Source organism: Balaenoptera ricei, chromosome 2 (assembly GCF_028023285.1).
Source record: "Balaenoptera ricei isolate mBalRic1 chromosome 2, mBalRic1.hap2, whole genome shotgun sequence".
Classification (NCBI taxonomy): domain Eukaryota; kingdom Metazoa; phylum Chordata; class Mammalia; order Artiodactyla; family Balaenopteridae; genus Balaenoptera; species Balaenoptera ricei.
This window is the reverse complement of record NC_082640.1, coordinates 104902877-104924778: the sequence shown is the minus strand read 5'-3', so window position 1 is coordinate 104924778 and position 21902 is coordinate 104902877. Positions and strand designations below refer to the sequence as shown.

The following is a 21902-nucleotide window of genomic DNA, read 5'->3' as shown; positions in this document are numbered from 1 at the left end:
AGGACTGGGGTTGGCGGCGTGAACACAGCCTGAAGGGGTTAGCGCACCACAGCTGGCTGGGAGGGAGACCGGGAAAAAGTCTGCAGCTGCCGAAGAGGCAAGAGACTTTTTCTTCCCTGTTTCCTGGTGCGCGAGGAGAGGGGATTCAGAGCGCCGCCTAAACGAACTTCAGAGACGGGCGCGAGCCGCGGCTAACAGCGCGGATCCCACAGCAACAGGGGCGCAGAGGGAAAAGCGGAGAGATTCCCGCACAGAGGCTCGGCGCCGAGCAGCGCTCACCAGCCCGAGAGGCTTGTCTGCTCACCCGCCGGGGCGGGCGGGGGCTGGGAGCGGAGGCTCGGGCTTCGGTCGGATCGCAGGGAGAGGACTGGGGTTGGCGGCGTGAACACAGCCTGAAGGGGTTAGCGCACCACAGCTGGCTGGGAGGGAGACCGGGAAAAAGTCTGCAGCTGCCGAAGAGGCAAGAGACTTTTTCTTGCCTCTTTGTTTCGCGGCGCGCAAGGAGAGGGGATTCAGAGCGCCGCTTAAACGAACTCCAGAGACTGGCGCGAGCCGCGGCGATCAGCGCGGACCCCAGAGACGGGCGTGAGACGCTGGGGCTGCTGCTGCCGCCTCCAAAAAGCCTGTGTGCAAGCACAGGTCACTCTCCACACCGCCCCTCCCGGGAGCCGGTGCAGCCCGCCACTGCCAGCGTCCCGTGATCCAGGGACAACTTCCCCGGGAGAACGCACTGCGCACCTCAGGCTGGTGCAACGTCAAGCCGGCCTCTGACGCCGCAGGCTCGCCCCGCCTCCTCTGTACCCCTCCCTCCCCGTGGCCTGGGTGAGCCAGAGCCCCCGAAGCAGCTGCTCCTTTAACCCCGTCCTGTCTGGGCGGGGAACAGACGCCCTCAGGCGACCTACACGCAGAGGCGGGTCCAAATCCAAAGCTGATCCCCAGGAGCTGTGTGAACAGAGACGAGGAGGGGAAATCTCTCCCAGCAGCCTCAGGAGCAGCGGATTAAAGCTCCACAAACAACTTGATGTGCCTGCATCTGTTGAATACCTGAATAGACAACGAATCATCCCAAATTCAGGAGGTGGACTTTGGGAGCAGGATATATTAATTTTTCCCCTTTTCCTTTTTTTGTGAGTGTATATGTATATGCTTCTGGGGGAGATTTTGTCTGTATAGCTTTGCTTTATAATAGCTTTATTTTACTTCACTATATTATAGCCTCTTTCTTTCTTTCTTTCTTTCTTTCTATTTTTTCTCCCTTTTACTCTGAGCCGTGTGGACGAAAGGCTCTTGGTGCTTCAGCCAGGCATCAGGGCCGTACCTTGGAGGTGGGAGAGCCAACTTCAGGACACTGGTCCACAAGAGACCTCCCAGCCCCACGTAATACCAAACAGCAAAAATCTCTCAGAGATCTCCATCTCAACATCAAGACCCAGCATCACTCAATGACCAGCAAGCTACAGTGCTGAACACCCTATGCCAAACAACTAGCAAGACAGGAACACAGCCCCATCCATTAGCAGAGAGGCTGCCTAAAACCATAATAAGGCCACAGACACCCCAAAATACACCACCAGACGTGGACGTGCCCACCAGAAAGACAAGATCCAGCCTCATCCACCAGAGCTCAGGCACTAGTTCCCTCCACCAGGAAGCCTACACAACCCACTGAACCAACCTTAGCCACTGGGGACAGATACCAAAAACAACGGGAACTACGAACCTGCAACCTGCGATAAGGAGACCCCAAACACAGTAAGATAAGCAAAATGAGACGACAGAAAAACACACAGCAGATGAAGGAGCAAGGTCAAAATACACTAGACTTAACAAATGAAGAGGAAATAGGTAGTCCACCTGAAAAAGAATTCAGAATAATGATAGTAAGGATGATCCAAAATCTTGGAAATAGAATAGACAAAATGCAAGAAACATTTAACAAGGACGTAGAAGAACTAAAGAGGAACCAAGCAATGATGAAAAACACAATAAATGAAATTAAAAATACTCTAGATGGGATCAATAGCAGAATAACTGAGGCAGAAGAAAGGATAAGTGATCTGGAAGATAAAATGGTGGAAATAACTACTGCAGAGCAGGATAAAGAAAAAAGAATGAAAAGAACTGAGGACAGTCTCAGAGACCTCTGGGACAACATTAAACGCACCAACATTCGAATTATAGGGGTCCCAGAAGAAGAAGAGAAAAAGAAAGGGACTGAGAAAATATTTGAAGAGATTATAGTTGAAAACTTCCCTAATATGGGAAAGGAAATAGTTAATCAAGTCCTGGAAGCACAGAGAGTCCCATACAGGATAAACCCAAGGAGAAACACACCAAGACACATATTAATCAAACTGTCAAAAATTAAATATAAGGAAAACATATTAAAGGCAGCAAGGGAAAAAAAACAAATAACACACAAGGGAATCCCCATAAGGTTAACATCTGATCTTTCAGCAGAAACTCTGCAAGCCAGAAGGGAGTGGCAGGATATACTTAAAGTGATGAAGGAGAAGAGCCTACAACCAAGATTACTCTACCCAGCAAGGATCTCATTCATATGTGATGGAGAAATTAAAACCTTTACAGACAAGCAAAAGCTGAGAGAGTTCAGCACCACCAAACCAGCTTTACAACAAATGCTAAAGGAACTTCTCTAGGCAAGAAACACAAGAGAAGGAAAACACCTACAATAACAAACCCAAAACATTTAAGAAAATGGGAATAGGAACATACATATCGATAATTACCTTAAATGTAAATGGATTAAATGCTCCCACCAAAAGACACAGGCTGGCTGAATGGATACAAAAACAAGACCCATATATATGCTGTCTACAAGAGACCCACTTCAGACCTAGAGACACATACAGACTGAAAGTGAGGGGATGGAAAAAGATATTCCATGCAAATGGACATCAAAAGAAAGCTGGAGTAGCAATTCTCATATCAGACAAAATAGACTTTAAAATAAAGAATATTACAAGAGACAAAGAAGGACACTATATAATGATCAAGGGATCGATCCAAGAGGAAGGTATAACAATTGTAAATATTTATCCACCCAACATAGGAGCACCTCAATACATAAGGCAAATACTAACAGCCATAAAAGGGGAAATCGACAGCAACACAATCATAGTAGGGGACTTTAACACCCCACTCTCACCAATGGACAGATCATCCAAAATGAAAATAAATAAGGAAACACAAGCTTTAAATGATACATTAAACAAGATGGACTTAATTGATATTTATAGGACATTCCACCCAAAAACAACAGAATACACATTTTTCTCAAGTGCGCATGGAACATTCTCCAGGATAGATCATATCTTGGGTCACAAATCAAGCCTTGGCAAATTTAAGAAAATTGAAATAGTATCAAGTATCTTTTCCGACCACAACGCTATGAGACTAGATATCAATTACAGGAAAAGATCTGTAAAAAATACAAACACATGGAGGCTACACAATACACTACTTAATAACGAAGTGATCACTGAAGAAATCAAAGGGGAAATCAAAAAAAACCTAGAAACAAATGACAATGGAGATACGACGACCCAAAACCTATGGGACGCAGCAAAAGCAGTGCTAAGAGGGAAGTTTATAGCAATACAAGCCTACCTCAAGAAACAGGAAACATCTCGAATAAACAACCTAACCTTGCACCTAAAGCAATTAGAGAAAGAAGAACAAAAAAACCCCAAAGCTAGCAGAAGGAAAGAAATTATAAAGATCAGGTCAGAAATAAATGAAAAAGAAATGAAGGAAACAATAGCAAAAATCAATGAAACTAAAAGCTGGTTCTTTGAGAAGATAAACAAAATTGATAAACCATTAGCCAGACTCATCAAGAGAAAAAGGGAGAAGACTCACATCAATAGAATTAGAAATGAAAAAGGAGAAGTAACCACTGACACTGCAGAAATACAAAAGATCATGAGAGATTACTACAAGCAACTCTATGCCAATAAAATGGACAACCTGGAAGAAATGGACAGATTCTTAGAAATGCACAAACTGCCGAGATTGAACCAGGAAGAAATAGAAAATATGAACAGACCAATCACAAGCACTGAAATTGAAACTGTGATTAAAAACCTTCCAACAAACAAAAGCCCAGGACCAGATGGCTTCACAGGTGAATTCTATCAAACATTTAGAGAAGAGTTAACACCTATCCTTCTCAAACTCTTCCAAAATATTGCAGAGGGAGGAACACTCCCAAACTCATTCTACGAGGCCACCATCACCCTGATACCAAAACTAGACAAAGATGTCACAAAGAAAGAAAACTACAGGCCAATATCACTGATGAACATAGATGCAAAAATCCTCAACAAAATACTAGCAAACAGAATCCAACAGCACATTAAAAGGATCATACACCATGATCAAGTGGGGTTTATCCCAGGAATGCAAGGATTCTTCAATATACGCAAATCAATCAATGTGATACACCATATTAACAAATTGAAGGAGAAAACCATATGATCATCTCAATAGATGCAGAGAAAGCTTTTGACAAAATTCAACACCCATTTATGATAAAAGCCCTGCAGAAAGTAGGCATAGAGGGAACTTTCCTTAACATAATAAAGGCCATATATGACAAACCCACAGCCAACGTTGTCCTCAATGGTGAAAAACTGAAACCATTTCCACTAAGATCAGGAACAAGACAAGGTTGCCCACTCTCACCACTATTATTCAACATAGTTTTGGAAGTGTTAGCCACAGCAATCAGAGAAGACAAAGAAATAAAAGGAATCCAAATCGGAAAAGAAGAAGTAAAGCTGTCACTATTTGCAGATGACATGATACTATACATAGAGAATCCTAAAGAGGCTACCAGAAAACTCCTAGAGCTAATCAATGAATTTGGTAAAGTAGCAGGATACAAAATTAATGCACAGAAATCTCTTGCATTCCTACACACTAATGACGAAAAATCTGAAAGTGAAATTAAGAAAACACTCCCGTTTACCATTGCAACAAAAAGAATAAAATATCTAGGAATAAACCTACCTAAGGAGACAAAAGACCTGTATGCAGAAAATTATAAGACACTGATGAAAGAAATTAAACATGATACAAATAGATGGAGAGATATACCATGTTCCTGGATTGGAAGAATCAACATTGTGAAAATGACTCTACTACCCAAAGCAATCTACAGATTCAATGCAATCCCTATCAAACTACCACTGGCATTTTTCACAGAACTAGAACAAAAAATTTCACAATTTGTATGGAAACACAAAAGACCCCGAATAGCCAAAGCAATCTTGAGAACGAAAAATGGAGCTGGGGGAATCAGGCTCCCTGACTTCAGACTATATTACAAAGCTTCAGTAATCAAGACAGTTTGGTACTGGCACAAAAACAGAAATATAGATCAATGGAACAGGATAGAAAGCCCAGAGATAAACCCACACACATATGGTCACCTTATCTTTGATAAAGGAGGCAAGCATATACAGTGGAGAAAAGACAGCCTCTTCAATAAGTAGTGCTGGGAAAACTGGAGAGGTACATGTAAAAGTATGAAATTAGAACACTCCCTGACACCATGCACAAAAATAAACTCAAAATGGATTAAAGACCTAAGTGTAAGGGCAGACACTATCAAACTCTTAGAGGAAAACATAGGCAGAACACTCTATGACATACATCACAGCAAGATTCTTTTTGACCCAGCTCCCAGAGAAATGGAAATAAGAACACAAATAAACAAATGGGACCTAATGAAACTTAAAAGCTTTTGCGCAGCAAAGGAAACCATAAACAAGACCAAAAGACAACCCTCAGAATGGGAGAAAATATTTGCAAATGAAGCAACTGACAAAGGATTAATCTCCAAGATTTACAAGCAGCTCATGCAGCTCAATAACAAAAAAACGAACAACCCAATCCAAAAATGGGCAGAAGACCTAAATAGACATTTCTCCAAAGAAGATATACAGATGGCCTACAGACACATGAAAGAATGCTCAACATCCTTAATCATTAGAGAAATGCAAATCAAAACTACAATGAGATATCATCTCACACCGGTCAGAATGGCCATCATCAAAAAATCTAGAAACAATAAATGCTGGAGAGGGTGTGGAGGAAAGGGAACACTCTTGCACTGTTGGTGGGAATGTAAATTGATACAGCCACTATGGAGAACAGTATGGAGGTTCCTTAAAAAACTACAAATAGAACTACCATACGACCCAGCAATCCCACTACTGGGCATATACCCTGAGAAAACCATAGGTCAAAAAGAGTCATGTACCACAATGTTCATTGCAGCTCTATTTACAATAGCCAGGACATGGAAGCAACCTAAATGTCCATCGACAGATGAATGGATAAAGAAGATGTGGCACATATATACAATGGAATATTACTCAGCCATAAAAAGAAATGAAATGGAGGTATTCGTAATGAGGTGGATGGAGTTAGAGTCTGTCATACAGAGTGAAGTAAGTCAGAAAGAGAAAAACAAATACAGTATGGTAACACATATATACGGAATCTAAGGGAAAAAAAAAAAAGGCCATGAAGAACCTAGTGGCAAGACGGGAATAAAGACACAGACCTACTAGAGAATGGACTTGAGGATATGGGGAGGGGGTGGGGTGAGATGTGACAGGGTAAGAGAGTGTCATGGACATATATACACTACCAAATGTAAAATAGCTAGTGGGAAGCAGCCGCATAGCACAGGAAGATCAGCTCGGTGCTTTGTGACCACCTAGAGGGGTGGGATGGGGAGGGTGGGAGGGAGGGAGATGCAAGAGGGAAGAGAAATGGGAACATATTGTATATGTATAACTGATTCACTTTGTTATAAAGCAGAAGCTAACACACCATTGTAAGGCAATTATACTTCAATAAAGATGTTTAAAAAAAATAATAAAAAAAACTGGAGCAGGTAAGGGTGAGACTGGAGGCAGAAAATCCAGTTAAAAAGCAAAAGCCGTAGCCTACAAGAAAAGTGATGAGTGCCTGAACTCGGAATGTTTCCTGGGAATGAAGCACACAGGACCAATTCCAGAGATACTTAGGAAGCAGAGTTTACAGAATCTGGAGACAATTTGATGGAAGAATGAAGGGAGGAGTAAGGATCAAGGATAAAAACCAAATTCCTGATTTTATCAGCTAGGGGGATGGTGGTCATAAGGACCAAACTAGGGAATACCAGAGACGTGCTAGGTTTGAGGAGGAAAATGATGATGATGAATTCTGTTTGGGGCCTTCTGATATTCACAGATGTCCCTAGGACATCCACATATTATGTTAGGTAGTTAAATATGTTTGTCTGAAGTTCAAGATAGAGACCTGGATTGGAAATAAGTATTTTGGACTCACCCATAATTCTATAATGGTTCAAACCCTTAGACCATGGGAATGGGTGAGGTCACAAAGGGAAGCATGTAGCACAAGGACAGAAGAATCATGAAGAACACTAAGAATAAAGGGGCAGATGGAGGGCAACACAGACTTTGGTTTCATGACTCTAATACCAGGGATCAAACCCTAAGTGGTAACCAGAAGAAGTACATGCAAAAACTTATGCAGAAAGACTTACACTGTCTCTTCCTGGCCCCAGCATCCCATCTCCCTTTCTGCTTCAGTGAAACCAAATACTGCATGAGTCTCTCTAGGGAACAGGTACCCACCAGACACTCCTTCTCCCTACCCACTGGCATCAAGAAGACAAGCAAATGACCTAGATTCAGCCAATCAGAAGGGAACACCCTGGACTTTGACTCTTGAGGGAGAGGGAGAGAGAGAGAGAGAGATTCAAAGATGCAGGGAAAGTGGGGAAGTGATTAATGGTGACAGCAGTAGCAGTGAGGATCCAGTGTTGATAGCAGTGAAGGTGGCAGCAGTGATCATTATCGGGGGTGTCTGGTGGCCTCGGTGCAGCCCCGAACCAGACTGATTCTCAGGAGTTTCTAGGGCCATTTTTCTGCCTACCTTGATATCTGCCTGGTTTACAAGCCTGGTCCTCCGAACTTCCCACTGTGTCTGTGAGCTACTCAAGTCTTCCAATAAATTCGTTTTCTGTTTTTTTAACCAAAATCTGCCTCTGTTTCTTGCAACCTAGAACCCTGACTAAAATGTTTTTTGCCATGTTACTTACAAAAAAGAGTAACTGCAAAAAGCCCAAATGTCTGAAAATAGGGAGAAAGTGAGACTATACTATATCCATATAAGGATATGATACAGTAATAAACATTTTAAATATACTTGCAAGTTGGCATATGAAAGTTATATATAATTATTTAAAAAAATACCTAACTACTCACAAATAAGAAACTCTGATTAATTTTCCCTAAATAAAAGTGATATAAATACTGTATGACCTAAAAGAGAAATAAAGAATCAGACAAAAAAAAAAAAAACAACTATGGAATCAATGACTAAATATTGGTTAATAAATTTTAAATTCTTGTTTGAATGGAATTCTTTTTTAATGACACTGGAGGTAAAAGAACATGGCAGATTAAATTCAACAGAAATTTAAATGTTTCATGCTTTATGCTGTTACAGAAGGAAATTATGTGTAACATGTAGTAGATGGTATGTGTGTTTCTGGCTAGATTTGCAATGTGTAGGAGTCTTGTCTCCCTAAGACAGAACCCAGGAAATGCTCTGCACCACCCTGCTTTACAGCTAGGGTTCACACCGGTAATGAGGGTCCACAATCAGACTCACCCATTCAATACTGATTTAGACGTGAGTAATTTAAGATCTGATGCAAAATCCATTTTGTTGGGAAGGGTGACAGTAGAGGCTTCCAGCATTGCGGAGAGCCATTAGTTGCAAGTATGAGTTCCCTACCTAGGAGGAAATCTTTAAAAAATTCTACCTATCCTAGAGAAATTTAAGAGAATATTATATCCATACAGTCAAACATACCACTGTAAGGAACAACCAGCGGGCATGAGTTCTGTGGAATTCAAACAAAATTATCATGTTAGTCATCCTCTTTATGTTGGATCTGTCAGAGACGAAGTGGTGGAGCACTCCATAAAGAAATGGGCACACAGACGCTTGAAAGACTACAGCAAATGTGAAGCGTGGCAAGAAGTTTCGTTCAGTTTGAGAAAAACAGTAGATCGGTCCCTTCCTCAAAGTGTTCCTGAATGCTTCCTGCCACATTCACATCTTCCTCCACTAAATCTCTATTCCAACATGTGCCACCACCTATATGGCTTCATAGAATCTCTGTATAAAATCTCCCACATCAGGTAATAAGAAAGGACACTTTCTCCTCAGAGCTTACAGAAAAAACTCTCAGCAAATATTAGTTTAAAAACAATAGTAACTGTAAAAATAACAACAACAACCTCAAAAGAGGGCTGCCTAGCTAAGTAGCAGAATAGAGATGTTTGAAACCCAACTAGGAAAACCGTAAAATGAACTTATATGAGCAAAATGACAAAAAAGATAAAGATTATGAGAAAAACATTTTAAGACCTGGAGGAGAGATCCAGGAGATTCTATACCCACCTATGGGCTGGTACACTGACTGACCTAGTCCTTTTCCAATCTCCTCCTTTCTTGCCTTCCTCTGCTACAAAAAAAGAGAAAATGAAATACTTGAATCCCCAGTCTCGCTTGCAGAGCTGTATGAAACAAATGACTACGTGACAGCTTGGCCAGTGAGATGCAGGTGGAAGTCGTGGGGACACCACATCTTCCCAAAGGAAAAGGCAAAACTTCAGAGGAGTCTCTTTTCTCCTTCCCCTTCCCCCTTTCTTTCTGCCTGGAAAATTAACACATTACATACAGATATAGCAGCAATCTTGCACACCTAAAAACAAAACCACACTACAAACATAGGTCAAGAAGATCAAAAGACATTAGCTACTTATACCTGGATTTCTTGTTACTGAAAAAAATAAATAAACTTCTTGCTGAAGTCACTATTTATAAAGTTTTCTGTTACCTGAAGTCAATCCCATTCCCAACTGATATCCCACTTTATAGGAAGCCCAAAAGGAAAGAAAAAGAGCTGATAGAAGGGAAGAAATAAGATAATTTTCTGCACAGAAGAAAGACTTGAACCTTCAGATAAAAAGGGCCTACCTACAAGGTACCATGCAGGAACAAAAATGTTTTTAAAGACACACATAAAATACGTTCTGATAAAATTTGTGAACTAAAAAATAAAGAGAAAATCCTATATGCTTCCAGAAAGAAAGGATTTTGCATCTAGGATTTAGCTACCACCATTTGAAGCTATCATTCAAATGAGGGAAAAATAAATTTTTGAATAGGCAAACACTCAAAAAATTATCTACACACCATCATTATTACAGGGAAATTTTTTTTTAATTCCAGAAGAATAACTCGGGAAAAATGATTTGTACAAATAAACAATTAGTTGAGCTTAAATACACAGGTAATGACGTGATTTAAAAATTTGGCTACTATTCAGAAAGATTCCTAAAATATAAGAAGCATACTGTTTTTAAAAGGAAAAACTTCTGGGCTTCCCTGGTGGTGCAGTGGTTAGGAATCTGCCTGCCAATGCAAGGGACACAGGTTCGAGCCCTGGTCCAGGAAGATCCCACATGCTGTGGAGCAACTAAGCCCGTGCACCACAGCTGCTGAGCCTGCTCTCTAGAGCCCACAAGCCACAACTACTGAGCCCACGTGCCACAACTACTGAAACCCGTGCGCCTAGAGCCCGTGCTCCACAACAAGAGAAGCCACCGCAATGAGAAGCCCATGCACCGCAACAAAGAGTAGCCCCCGCTCACCACAGCTAGAGAAAGCCCACACGCAGCAACAAAGACCCAACACAGCCATAAATAAATAAATAAATAAATAAATAAACAAACAAATAAATAAATAAATAAATTTATTAAATAAATAAAGGGGAAAACTTCTAACATCCTGGAACTAAAATTCTAGGTGATTTCAATACATTCTGGAGGAGAGGAAATGGAAGAAGAGGGAAATAAAAGCATACCAAAGATCCTGTGCTGTTAAGACATAAGATTTTAAATTTTATTTATTTATGGCTGTGTTGGGTCTTCGTTTCTGTGCGAGGGCTTTCTCTAGTTGTGGCAAGCGGGGGCCACTCTTCATCGCGGTGCGCAGGCCTCTCACTGTCGCGGCCTCTCTTGTTGCGGAGCACAGGCTCCAGACGCGCAGGCTCAGTAGTTGTGGCTCACGGGCCTAGTTGCTCCGCGGCATGTGGGATCTTCCCAGACCAGGGCTCGAACCCGTGTCCCCTGCATCGGCAGGCAGACTCTCAACCACTGCGCCACCAGGGGAGCCCAAGATATAAGATTTTAGAGACTAATTAATTATTGAAGAACCTCCAGAGAGGAATGCAGCCCCCTGCCAACACTGATCCTAGGCCAGTGAGACCACTTTAGATTTCTCTCCAGAACTAGGGGGAAACTGAGGTGAAGAGAAATAACTTCCCAAGGTGACAGAACTGAGAAATGATGGATCCTGCGTTCTAGCCTGGGTGACAACAGACTGCCAAAGCCAGCACACACAACTACGCTCCGCTACCACCTGCAGTGTCTGGAGACTCCATTTCTACAGACCACAGTGTCAGCTGTGAATACATAACCTGGAGGAACATATACCAGTACAACACTGGCCTTTCCTGGAGTGGGAATGATGGAGAACTGTTATTTTTTCTCTTTTAATCTGAATTTCTAGCTTCTCTTGACAAACTGGAGGATCCAGGCAGCCCTGGGCGGGATTTCCATGCAGCAGCAGCCACGGACCGGCACGCTCTACCCCACTGGCTACAGATATTGCTGCACATGCTCTGCTTTTTACCCAGAGCAAAAACTACCCTCTGAACCTACATGTCTTAGGCTGGGTTCCCTAGATCTGGAATGTGAGGCAGAGATTCTTGTTTAAGTGACTTAGTGGGGGGATGCTTTCAGGATTAGGGGTGTGAGGGGAGCAGGCTAGGACAAGGGAACAAAGCTAGGCGAGGATGTGGTCTCAGCTGAAGACTGGGTGACCCCTGGGGAAGAGGTGGAGGACAAACTGCACGGCACAGCTAATCCCATCTCAAGGTGAGGGGACATGAGGGGAGGCAGGGGCTGCTGTCCTGGGCTGGTCAGCTCCCATCGAGCCCAGGGCAATTCTCCAGGGAAGGAGGCAGCTGTGCACCCTTGGCACAGGGCAGGGGGATGGATGCACACATGTGCCAGGTAAAAGGTATCTGGGCAGGGTGCCAGCAGCATTTACCACATCATCTCTATTAAACATAGGGGAATAAAAACTAGACGACAAGGCTAGAGCTTCAAGGCACACAGGAGAATGTATTTCTTTGTAGAAGTAAGAATATTACAGTAGCCATGTCATGGAAGCAACCTAAATGCCCATCGACAGACGAATGGATAAAGAGGTTGTGGTACATATATACGATGGAATATTACTCAGCCATAAAAAGGAATGAAATTGAGTCATTTGTTGAGACGTGGATGGACCTAGAGACTGTCATACAGAGTGAAGTAAGTCAGAAAGAGAAAAACAAATATCGTATATTAACGCACGTATGTGGAACCTAGAAAAATGGTACAGATGAACCGGTTTGCAGGACAGAAGTTGAGACACAGATGTAGAGAACAAACATATGGACACCAAGGGGGGAAATCCGCGGTGGGGTGGGGATGGTGGTGTGCTGAATTGGGCGATTGGAATTGACATGTATACACTGATGTGTATAAAATTGATGACTAATAAGAACCTGCAGTATAAAAAACAAACAAACAAAAAAAAAAAACAACTAATACTAAACTTTTTTGGGGTTATTTGTATGGAAATATGTTAATATAAATGTTTCAGACATTACATGAAATTTCTAAAAATCTTATATGTTCTGATATAATGTTATAAGTCATAATTCTAGTTATTACTTTAAAATGTATATCTCAGAAATAACTTAAATAAATAAATAAGTAAAAAGAGTATAGCTATAAGTTTAGTATGCAAACAAGCACAAACACTGAGCCACTGCACTCCTTATGTGACCTGTCTGGGCCCTATAAATACCCGCAATCGCACCCTGGATTCATGCTTTTCCCCTCCTTAGACTCAGTCTGTGCTCGCCCCACACTCTTCAGGGAACTAGATGCCCAGCGTTACCTGGGCAGGAGCAGGATGGTGCTCTTCAGGATTACTGAAGACTACGCTAAAATATCATGCAACCAGTTTAGGGATAATAAGAAATGTCCAAAATAAAAGGATCCAGAGAAACACAATTCTATGTCATCAATGACCAAGCCCATCACATCACAGGCAGCGGTTATTATTGTGAAAGCCAATTGTAGTCACTCTTATGACATAGGAGAGTCAATAATGAATCGGCAAGAATAAATTGGAAAATTTAGATAAAAATAAATTTGTAAAACGGGATTTTTTAAAGTCAGAAATATTGCTCCATAATTTGAAAAATTACTATAAATTTAGGCTAATGGGTCAATAACATAATTAAAGAAATAAAAATTAAGTGTAGAGGGCTTCCCTGGTGGCGCAGTGGTTGAGAATCTGCCTGCCAGTGCAGGGGACGCGGGTTCGAGCCCTGGTCTGGGAAGATCCCACATGCCGCGGAGCAACTGGGCCTGTGAGCCACAACTGCTGAGCCTGCGCGTCTGGAGCCTGTGCTCCGCAACAAGAGAGGCTGCGATAGTGAGAGGCCCGCGCACCGCGATGAAGAGTGGCCCCCGCTTGCCACAACTGGAGAGAGCCCTGGCACAGAAACGAAGACCCAACATAGTAATCAATCAATCAATCGATCAATAAATCTTTAAAAAAAAAAAAGAAGTGTAGAGCTTGTGGAATATCGGAGTTTACTTACCTCAGAACTGGACAGCCCTGAATCACTGTTATCCAAGTCCTTCAAAAGTTCAACCAGCCTTTTCTTCTCTCTGTCAATCATAACCACTGGTCGTCCTGAATTCTTGGCCAACTACAGAATGTATGAATGGAAAATATTAAATACTCAAAGCAATTCATAGTTCAGGAAAAATAAAAATTGGACCTGAGACTTCTACAATACAGAAACACTAAGGTAAAATTTGTGAGATTAGGCATTTTCATTTGCTAGGTAATTTTACTTTATGCCAAATTTTTGATAGAGGTCCATTCTCCAAGCAAAGATATTCAACCATTTCAACAAACATTTTATTTAAAAAATAAAACATGGGCAGTTTGCAAACCTCTCTTTATATAATATGTATCAATGCAAAAACATATTTGCTGAGACGTTTGGAAGGAATCTTACCACTTCCTTTGTGGCATATATTCACTAAATGAAACTGCTTTTAAATTTCAAGAATATCATATCAGGAGTTTAAATAAGATTCAGTTACTATTGTTACAAGGGAAAAAGGGAAATATATGGTGGAGCTGCTGTCTGTGTCAGCAAGAACTTGGATATGAGGAAAACCTTACTGCTCTTGGAAAATTAAACACTAAATCAACATACAATGAGCCAGCGCAAAGAGACAGAGCAAGCTGGAGAAGGTCTCCTTCAGATCATACGAAAATGGAGCACAGAAAAATCGAAAGTCCCAGAGGTCAGTCCTGACAGCAGCAGGCTGACCCATGAATCCAGTCTGCCTAGAAAAGACGTGCTAATTGTGGAAAAAGCATCAGGCTTGAACTATGAAGAATTACTTAACTCTCTCCTCTTAATACTTCATATTCACCAGTGTAGCTTTCTAGTGACTTAACTGCCTGAGTGGTTTGCCATGAGCCTTCTGTCCACCATACTTACATTTCTTGCTATAAATTAATTCGCATTCTGGTCCAATACAGGAGTTCCTGTGCCCTTAGTTAGTCGAAGTCTGCCTTAAGGACAAACCAAGTGAGACCGCAGGGCCTGTAAGACCAAGGTTGAGCCCCTAAATCAGGGAGCTAATCAGAGCAAGAGACAAGTGAGGGGCTGCCAGGAAGCTCAGCTGGAGTTGGGCGGAAGGGGCAGGGACAGTGGGCAGACAACCAGTTGGCCTCTCCAACTCTGCCAGGAGAATTTTCCATTCAAATTTCTAAATGCACCAGTTATAAAATCAGTCTCATTACTTTAATAAAACAATTTTAAATTGATTTTAAATATGCAATTTAAAATCTGGGAAACATTGTCCAAAACTATTTTCTAAATAAGTGTTTTTCAAACTGCAGGAACCAGATTCATTTCTGCATAATGAAACAAATGTAATAAGTTGCAGCTAGCAATTTTAAAAGGGGTAGGATGGGATAGAATAGGATAGGATGGAGTAGAAAATAGTGAAGTTAAGTACTGGCTCATAAAACTTTTCTATCAGTTATATATAGTGTTTCAATTACATACACGTGCATCATGGTCAAAAAAAATATTTAAAGACAATGAACACAACTATTTCCATGCTTGCAGCTCATTTCATCCCACATTCTGGCTTCTAAATTTCTAAGTACATACCTCAATGTTTCGCTTAATAAAATCCTGGCTGTGTTTACCCCTGAGCTCAATCTTTTCTGTATTTGAGAAAGGTTTCTTTTCTGCTTTGATCAATGACTCATTTCTTTCCACACCATACGTAAAATCTAATATTAAGAAAGTTCAAAATTTTTTCAGAATTATAATTGTCCATTATGCTAAAATTTTACCTTAAGCATATATTAGAATATACAAGAAATAAAACACACAGAGAAGTATTTCTAAATTCCAGATCCAGAAACTTAACACATACAGAGATTTTTTTCTTTTTTTTTTCTTTTTTTGGCTGCGCCACATGCCTTGCAGGATCTTAGTTCCCCGACCAGGGATCGAACCCGTGCTCCCTGGAGTGGAAGCGCAGAGCCCTAACCATTGGACCACCAGGGAATTCCCCAGAGATTTATTCTTAAAAAGATAAATGTGCTCCCATAATTTGCCATGAAGTTCTCATAAAACTTCTTTTGTTATTCATTATCCTGTATCAAACTTCTTATGCTGATTCCTTTGGAATCATGGGAAACACGAAAAGAACTTCAAGTGATACATGTAAAGGAGAAATCTCTGATGTCATGGGAATTTAAAAATATATTTTATTTTAGTCTTTATATGAAATAAAACTTTCCCTAAAGACTAGAGTCATTACCCGTTACTCTATTAATTTGCCATCACCCTCTCAGAACAATAAACTTTTTGTTCAAACCTGTCTTTTAAGCAAAGTCTGGGCATAATTGTCCTGGATGTTCCACATCCTGTCTGCACAAACCCCTAAAACCCATTTCAGTTTATCAGTTTTTCTCAACCTTTGAAAAGAGATTTGAGTCAGCCTCTGAGTTGTTCAGACCCTGAGTACTCAAGACAAGAGGAAGAAAAATACTTGTGGACTCTTATCCCCTTTATAAAATATCTTGTTTTCATTGTAGTCACATGTAAAGCATTTTTTTAAAAATTATGTGAATCCTTCATTAAAGCTCTAAAAATACACATAAAGAAGAGTCTGCTTAAATGACAAATGGAGTCCACCTTACAAAATAGGATAAATTGCCATATTAAAGTCCAACAGAAAAAAAACACTAGCCAGTAGCTCAATGCGGACAAGGCTTACTTAAAAGTTACCTTTGTTTTGTAAGAGAGGTTACCTCAATAAACAGGATTAAGGGAGCTAGTCAATTGGTGTATTTACAGCTTATTATCAAAGATTCAGTACAAAGTTAATAATTAAAGAATAAATTTTGATAACACTAGCTGGAAAGAACAAGGAAAAGGGTGAGATCTCTGGATTTAATTTCTTTTCAGACAAAAGAAAAGTTTTACTTTTCTATCCTTTATAATTGGGGTTTTATTCTTTAATCAATAACATGATTTTTTTTTAATGAACTATCAATAGTTAAAGTATGAGTTACTTTTTTGGTGAGTGGCCTTCTTAGATATAAAATATATAACTTTTTCCCATAATCCAAATTGTTTATAGTCTTTTAAGTTGAAATATGAAGTCTATTCATTCAGCTGAAGTTTCATTTTCTCTTAAACAATACAACATTAAAATAAATCAAATTAAATGCGTCTCTGTCTACATTTATAATAGTTTCTTTAAAATATACTTTTAATAAATTACAGGAGAAAACCTTAGATTGTCTGGTAGGAATTATCTCCCTAGAAATGTCCTCTTCTCCTCTCCATCCTGGTAGTGATCCAGGGTAGCAGCTGCCATGTTCCTGTAGTGACCCCAACCCTTGCTGGGTTGGATGAGTTGGTTGAACCAAGGGTGGGCACCTAACCCAAGATAGATCAGTTGGTCTCTTCTCTAGGATTTTGGAATTGAATTGCCCTCTCAATGACTAGCCACAGGATATGCTCTTGGGAATCAAAGAAGCTGTCTACCAGCAGGATTCTTTCCATAAATTTTCTTTTTCACTTAAAGCTAGGTTTCCATTACTTGCAGCCAGATCTTCTTTAGCTCTTTATTATACAAAATTTCAATCCAAAAGTAGAAAGACTGGTATAATGAACCCTCAACAACTAACTTCAATAACGACCAATCTTGTTTCATCTAGAACCTCACCTACTTCGACTCACCACTGAATTAAATCACATCAAATCATTTCATCTGTGAATATTTCTACATACTGCTAGTATCTTCTTGGGACAGTATGTAAAATCACATACCTTTATTGACATTCTGTATACAGTTTTCATAGTCTTCTGGAGGGACTTGAGTGTGAAACACAGAGAAGAAGGTATCTTTGTGCCCGTAACAAGAAGGATCTATTGATTTAAAAATAACATGTTCAATACACACAAAATAAATAAGGAATTGTTTATGTGAACAGTTGTTTTAAAAAAGATAAGATCTAATGTTCTCTGCAATATTCCTCAATTCCCTCCACACATGTTTCTTAAGACAATGTCACTTTCAGGTAGAAATGATAATCATCTTTGTACACATGAGCCACTCAAAACAGAGCAATCAAGATACTCAACAGAATTTCTGTGCAAAGAGGATGTACAAGGGCGCACTAAAATATCACATTAATTATCTGGAGATAATGTACCCAAAGTCTAACATTCTTAATATGGAGAATGTGCACACTGCATAACTTTGTGTTTTTATTTTTTATTTTAGATCCCCAAGGTGAAGATTTCAGATATATGGTCAGTCATTAAAATAACAGAATGTGTTTGAGAGAGAAAACTGGGGAGACACTTAGCAGTTAGCTTTCTTTTCTTCTATTTATTCTCTTAGGATAATACCCATAAAGAAATTAGGAAACTGTGTTTTTTAACTCTTTTTGTTTAATGTAATTTGTTTTATGTTCTACTAGCTACTTTAGACACTGTATATTTACAAGAAACTGCTAACATAAATAAATATCACTTTGCCTTAATATGAGAGAATCTGCCAGGTTATGGCACGGAAATGCTTTTGCTTAAGAAAACATGACAAGTCTTGAAGACATTACAGGATTCATCACCTACCTCTGAAACAAACCTGATTCAAGCATCTACTCGGAGACAATACAGGCAAGATACATTCACCCTAACACACAAACACCACCAAATTCATAACATACAACTTCCGACAGTAAAAACAAATTCATCAATCCAATTCCCTAATTTGGAATTCATAATAATCTAGCATCACCAGGATTGACATTACAACCATAATCCTTGTACAATCTTTGATGAGTTACTCTAGCAAATTAGCGGTATAAGCCTTGCAGGGACAGGGGTAAGCTACTCAAAAAGCAAAAAGGTTTAAAGTTCTTTTCAAACTTTAATTGTTTTGCAACCACTACTATTAGAGGTCTTAAAATATTTATTAAAGCAGGCTCTTCAAGTCAGCAATTTGGCAACATTCTGTTACTGGTTTAAGTTGCATCACATACCCAAAGTGGTAATATATTTATTTTTGATCACATAATTCCTCTTTAACAGCAGGTTCACTCAATTTTATACTAAAGTACCTATAAAGACACAAAAATATGAAAACTTGCAATACTAAAAACTATTATAGCAAGGTGATACTGAAGCTTTTAAACCCAGGGGTTTTTCCTAGGCTGAAATCATTCGTGTGACCCTGTGGCTCTTCACCCATAGTCGCAGGGTAGTCATTGCCTCAGACAGAAGATGGGTACAGCCTAGAACAAAGGCCTCATAGCTCAGTCTTGAGTTTAAAAGACAACAGTTGTAAAAGGCAGACATTCAACTGCAGGAGCTCAACTCCTTGAGAGAGAAAAAGCATTTTCTAAATTCCAAAAGTCCTCCATTAGAAAGCTCTTCCTTATAGTAAAAAAAAAATTCTAATTAATGTAGAAGAAATGACGAAATTAGAAAATAACCATTTGGTAACCATCATAATAATAATTGATTCAGGTAGGAATCATCAATGGATAATAAAACTCATGGGTGAAAGTTTGAAGAATAACAGGATAATAGCCTCAGAGTATCCTTCCATGAGATAACTTATTCAGTACAAAGAGAAAAATGGTAACTTTACAGTGCAGAAACCTGGCAGACACCACCTTAACCAAATGATCAAAGTTAACATCACCAGTGATGGAACAATCAACATCATGTGCTTCCTGATATGATTCATTGAGAAAAACACAGTACCACTTCTGTGGGATTTCTGCCAAAAATGCATAACTTGAACCCAATATATGGAAACATAAACAAACCCAAACTGGGCAACAGTCTACAAAATAACAGGCCTATAATCTTCCAAAATGCTAATGTCATAAAACACAAAGAATGACTAAAGAGACATGACAATTAAATGCAATGCATTATCTTGAATTTTCTTTTGCTAGAAAGGATTTTAGTGTGACAACTGGCAAAACATGAAGAAAGCCTGTCAATTGGATAATAGTATTGTATCGATACTAATTTCCTGATTTGTGTGCATGTGTGTGTCCTCTTGTGGACAGGAAGACAGAGGATGTGGTAAATGTTAACACTTGGAGAATCTGAGTAAAGGGTATTTGAGAATTCTTCACACTTTTCAGACTTTAAGTCTGAAATTATATCAAAATTAGAAGTTAATAGGAAAATTTTCAAATTTCCTCACTACAAACATTCATCTGGGGGAAAAAAATCTCCCTTGAGAGATCAAGGGCCAGACCTTGAAAGACTGAGCACAATTTTTTTATTAACTCTTTTTTATTGAATGAAAGACTCTTTCAATTTTATAGTGCTTTACAATTTTCAAAAGTTTTTGAGCACAATTTTTAACAAGAGTCTTAAAAGAGGAAGATTGCAGGATTGATTTAAGTTGCTTCCTGCCACCTAGGGAAGAAAGCCCATGCCAGACAATGGGAAGGACCTAGAAGAACATCAGAGGGGATGAGTTTGCAGAAGACACAAGTGACACACACGTGAGGCTGCTCCCTGGCACTCATCCCATTGGAGGTGAAATCTTGGAGTTGGATAGAGATCACCAAAGAGAATGGGAAAACCAGAGCCCTGTGGGCTCTGCCTCACTGCATACCTGGAACTTGGGAGGAGACTCCACACACAGTGCTCCACACCTACCCTTGACAGCTCCAAAGCAGCAATGGCAGTGTGGCATATTTAGAGGAAGACAGGGCCTAATATATTCACCTTTTCTTTCTCCCTCTCTCTCTCTCTCCTCCCGACCCCAACACACACACACAGAGAAACATATGACACACAATGGCATGGCTGGCCTGTGGCATAGAAGAGAACCAGAAGTTCTCACTTGCCCCGATTAGGTAGAAACAGACCTCTTCCCACTGCACATCATGACACCAACCAAAAATGCACACATCCAAATGTCCCCTACAATTAAGAACCACCCTATTAGACTACAGAGAAAATTTCAATAAACTCAAAATATCAAAACAATGCCCACAGTGTTACAGATTTCCACATTGGCTTTTAAAACAGAGGGCTTAAAAAAAAATCCTGGAGAACAAGGGAAAAGCACCATTTTCTAATTAACTATAAAGTCAATGAAGAAATAAGAGTACGATAACAACCTGTAGAGAATAATGATGATACCATACACCAAAGAATGTAGTACAGAGCTAAATCTATATGCAGAAACAAATTCATAGCAATGGTGCTTTTATCATATTGTTATGGACTGAACTGTAACCCCCCAAAATTCATACGTTGAAGCCCTAACCCCCAGTGTGGCTGTATTTTAAGGAGGTAATTAAAGTTAAATGAGGTTATTAGGTGGGGTACTAATCCGATAGAACTGGTATCCTTACAAGAAGAGGAAGGGGCACCAGAGATATCTTCACCCCGCTCCTCCTCTTCCCTTGTGCACAGAGAAAAGGTCATGTGAGGACACAGTGAGAACGTGGCCGTCTGTAAGCCAGGAAGAGAGACCTCCCCCAAAAACGAATTTTCCAGTACCTTGATCTTAGACTTCTAGCCTCCAAAACTGTAAGAAAATAAGTTTCTGCTGTTTAAGCCACCCAGGCTGTGGTATTTTTTTTATGGCAGCCCTAGCAGACACATATTTTAAGAGAAAATAAAATGAGCTTAACTAGTTTAACTGAAGAAGCTAGAGAAAACAACAAGTTCAAGGAAAGAAAGAAAGGTAATTGCTAGAATTAGCAAAGAAATTCAAAACTGGTTCACAAAGGTATAAAAAGAAAAATCCTCAAGTATAATTTTAAAAAGAGAAAACACTCACTGTAATCAAGATAGCATGGTATTGGCAAAAGAACAGCCACATAGATCACTGCAACAGAATAGAGGGTTCAGAAATAGACCTGCAAAAACATAGTCAACTAATCTTTAGCAAAAGAGCAAAACAACTGAATAGAGAGAGATAATCTCTTAAACAAATGATGCTGGAACAACTGGATGTCCATATGCAAAAAATTAAAATAAAAAAAGAATAACATAGATACAGACCTTACACTTTTCAAAAAAATTAAATCAAACTGGATTATAAACCTAA

The 21902-nt window shown here is 39.9% G+C and overlaps 1 protein-coding gene across 2 annotated transcripts in view; it reads right to left on the bottom strand.

Moving 5' to 3' along the window:
• The window catches only part of GPR176 (G protein-coupled receptor 176), a 341317-nt gene that overhangs the window by 151913 nt on the left and 167502 nt on the right, over positions 1-21902 (bottom strand). For both annotated transcript variants that reach the window (XM_059913664.1, XM_059913665.1), the window contains exons 9-11: positions 17633-17731; positions 15452-15576; positions 13850-13960 (exon numbers count right to left, since the gene is read on the bottom strand). In XM_059913664.1, the coding sequence (XP_059769647.1) occupies positions 13850-13960; positions 15452-15576; positions 17633-17731 (335 nt within the window). The remainder of the gene's footprint in view (positions 1-13849; positions 13961-15451; positions 15577-17632; positions 17732-21902) is intronic.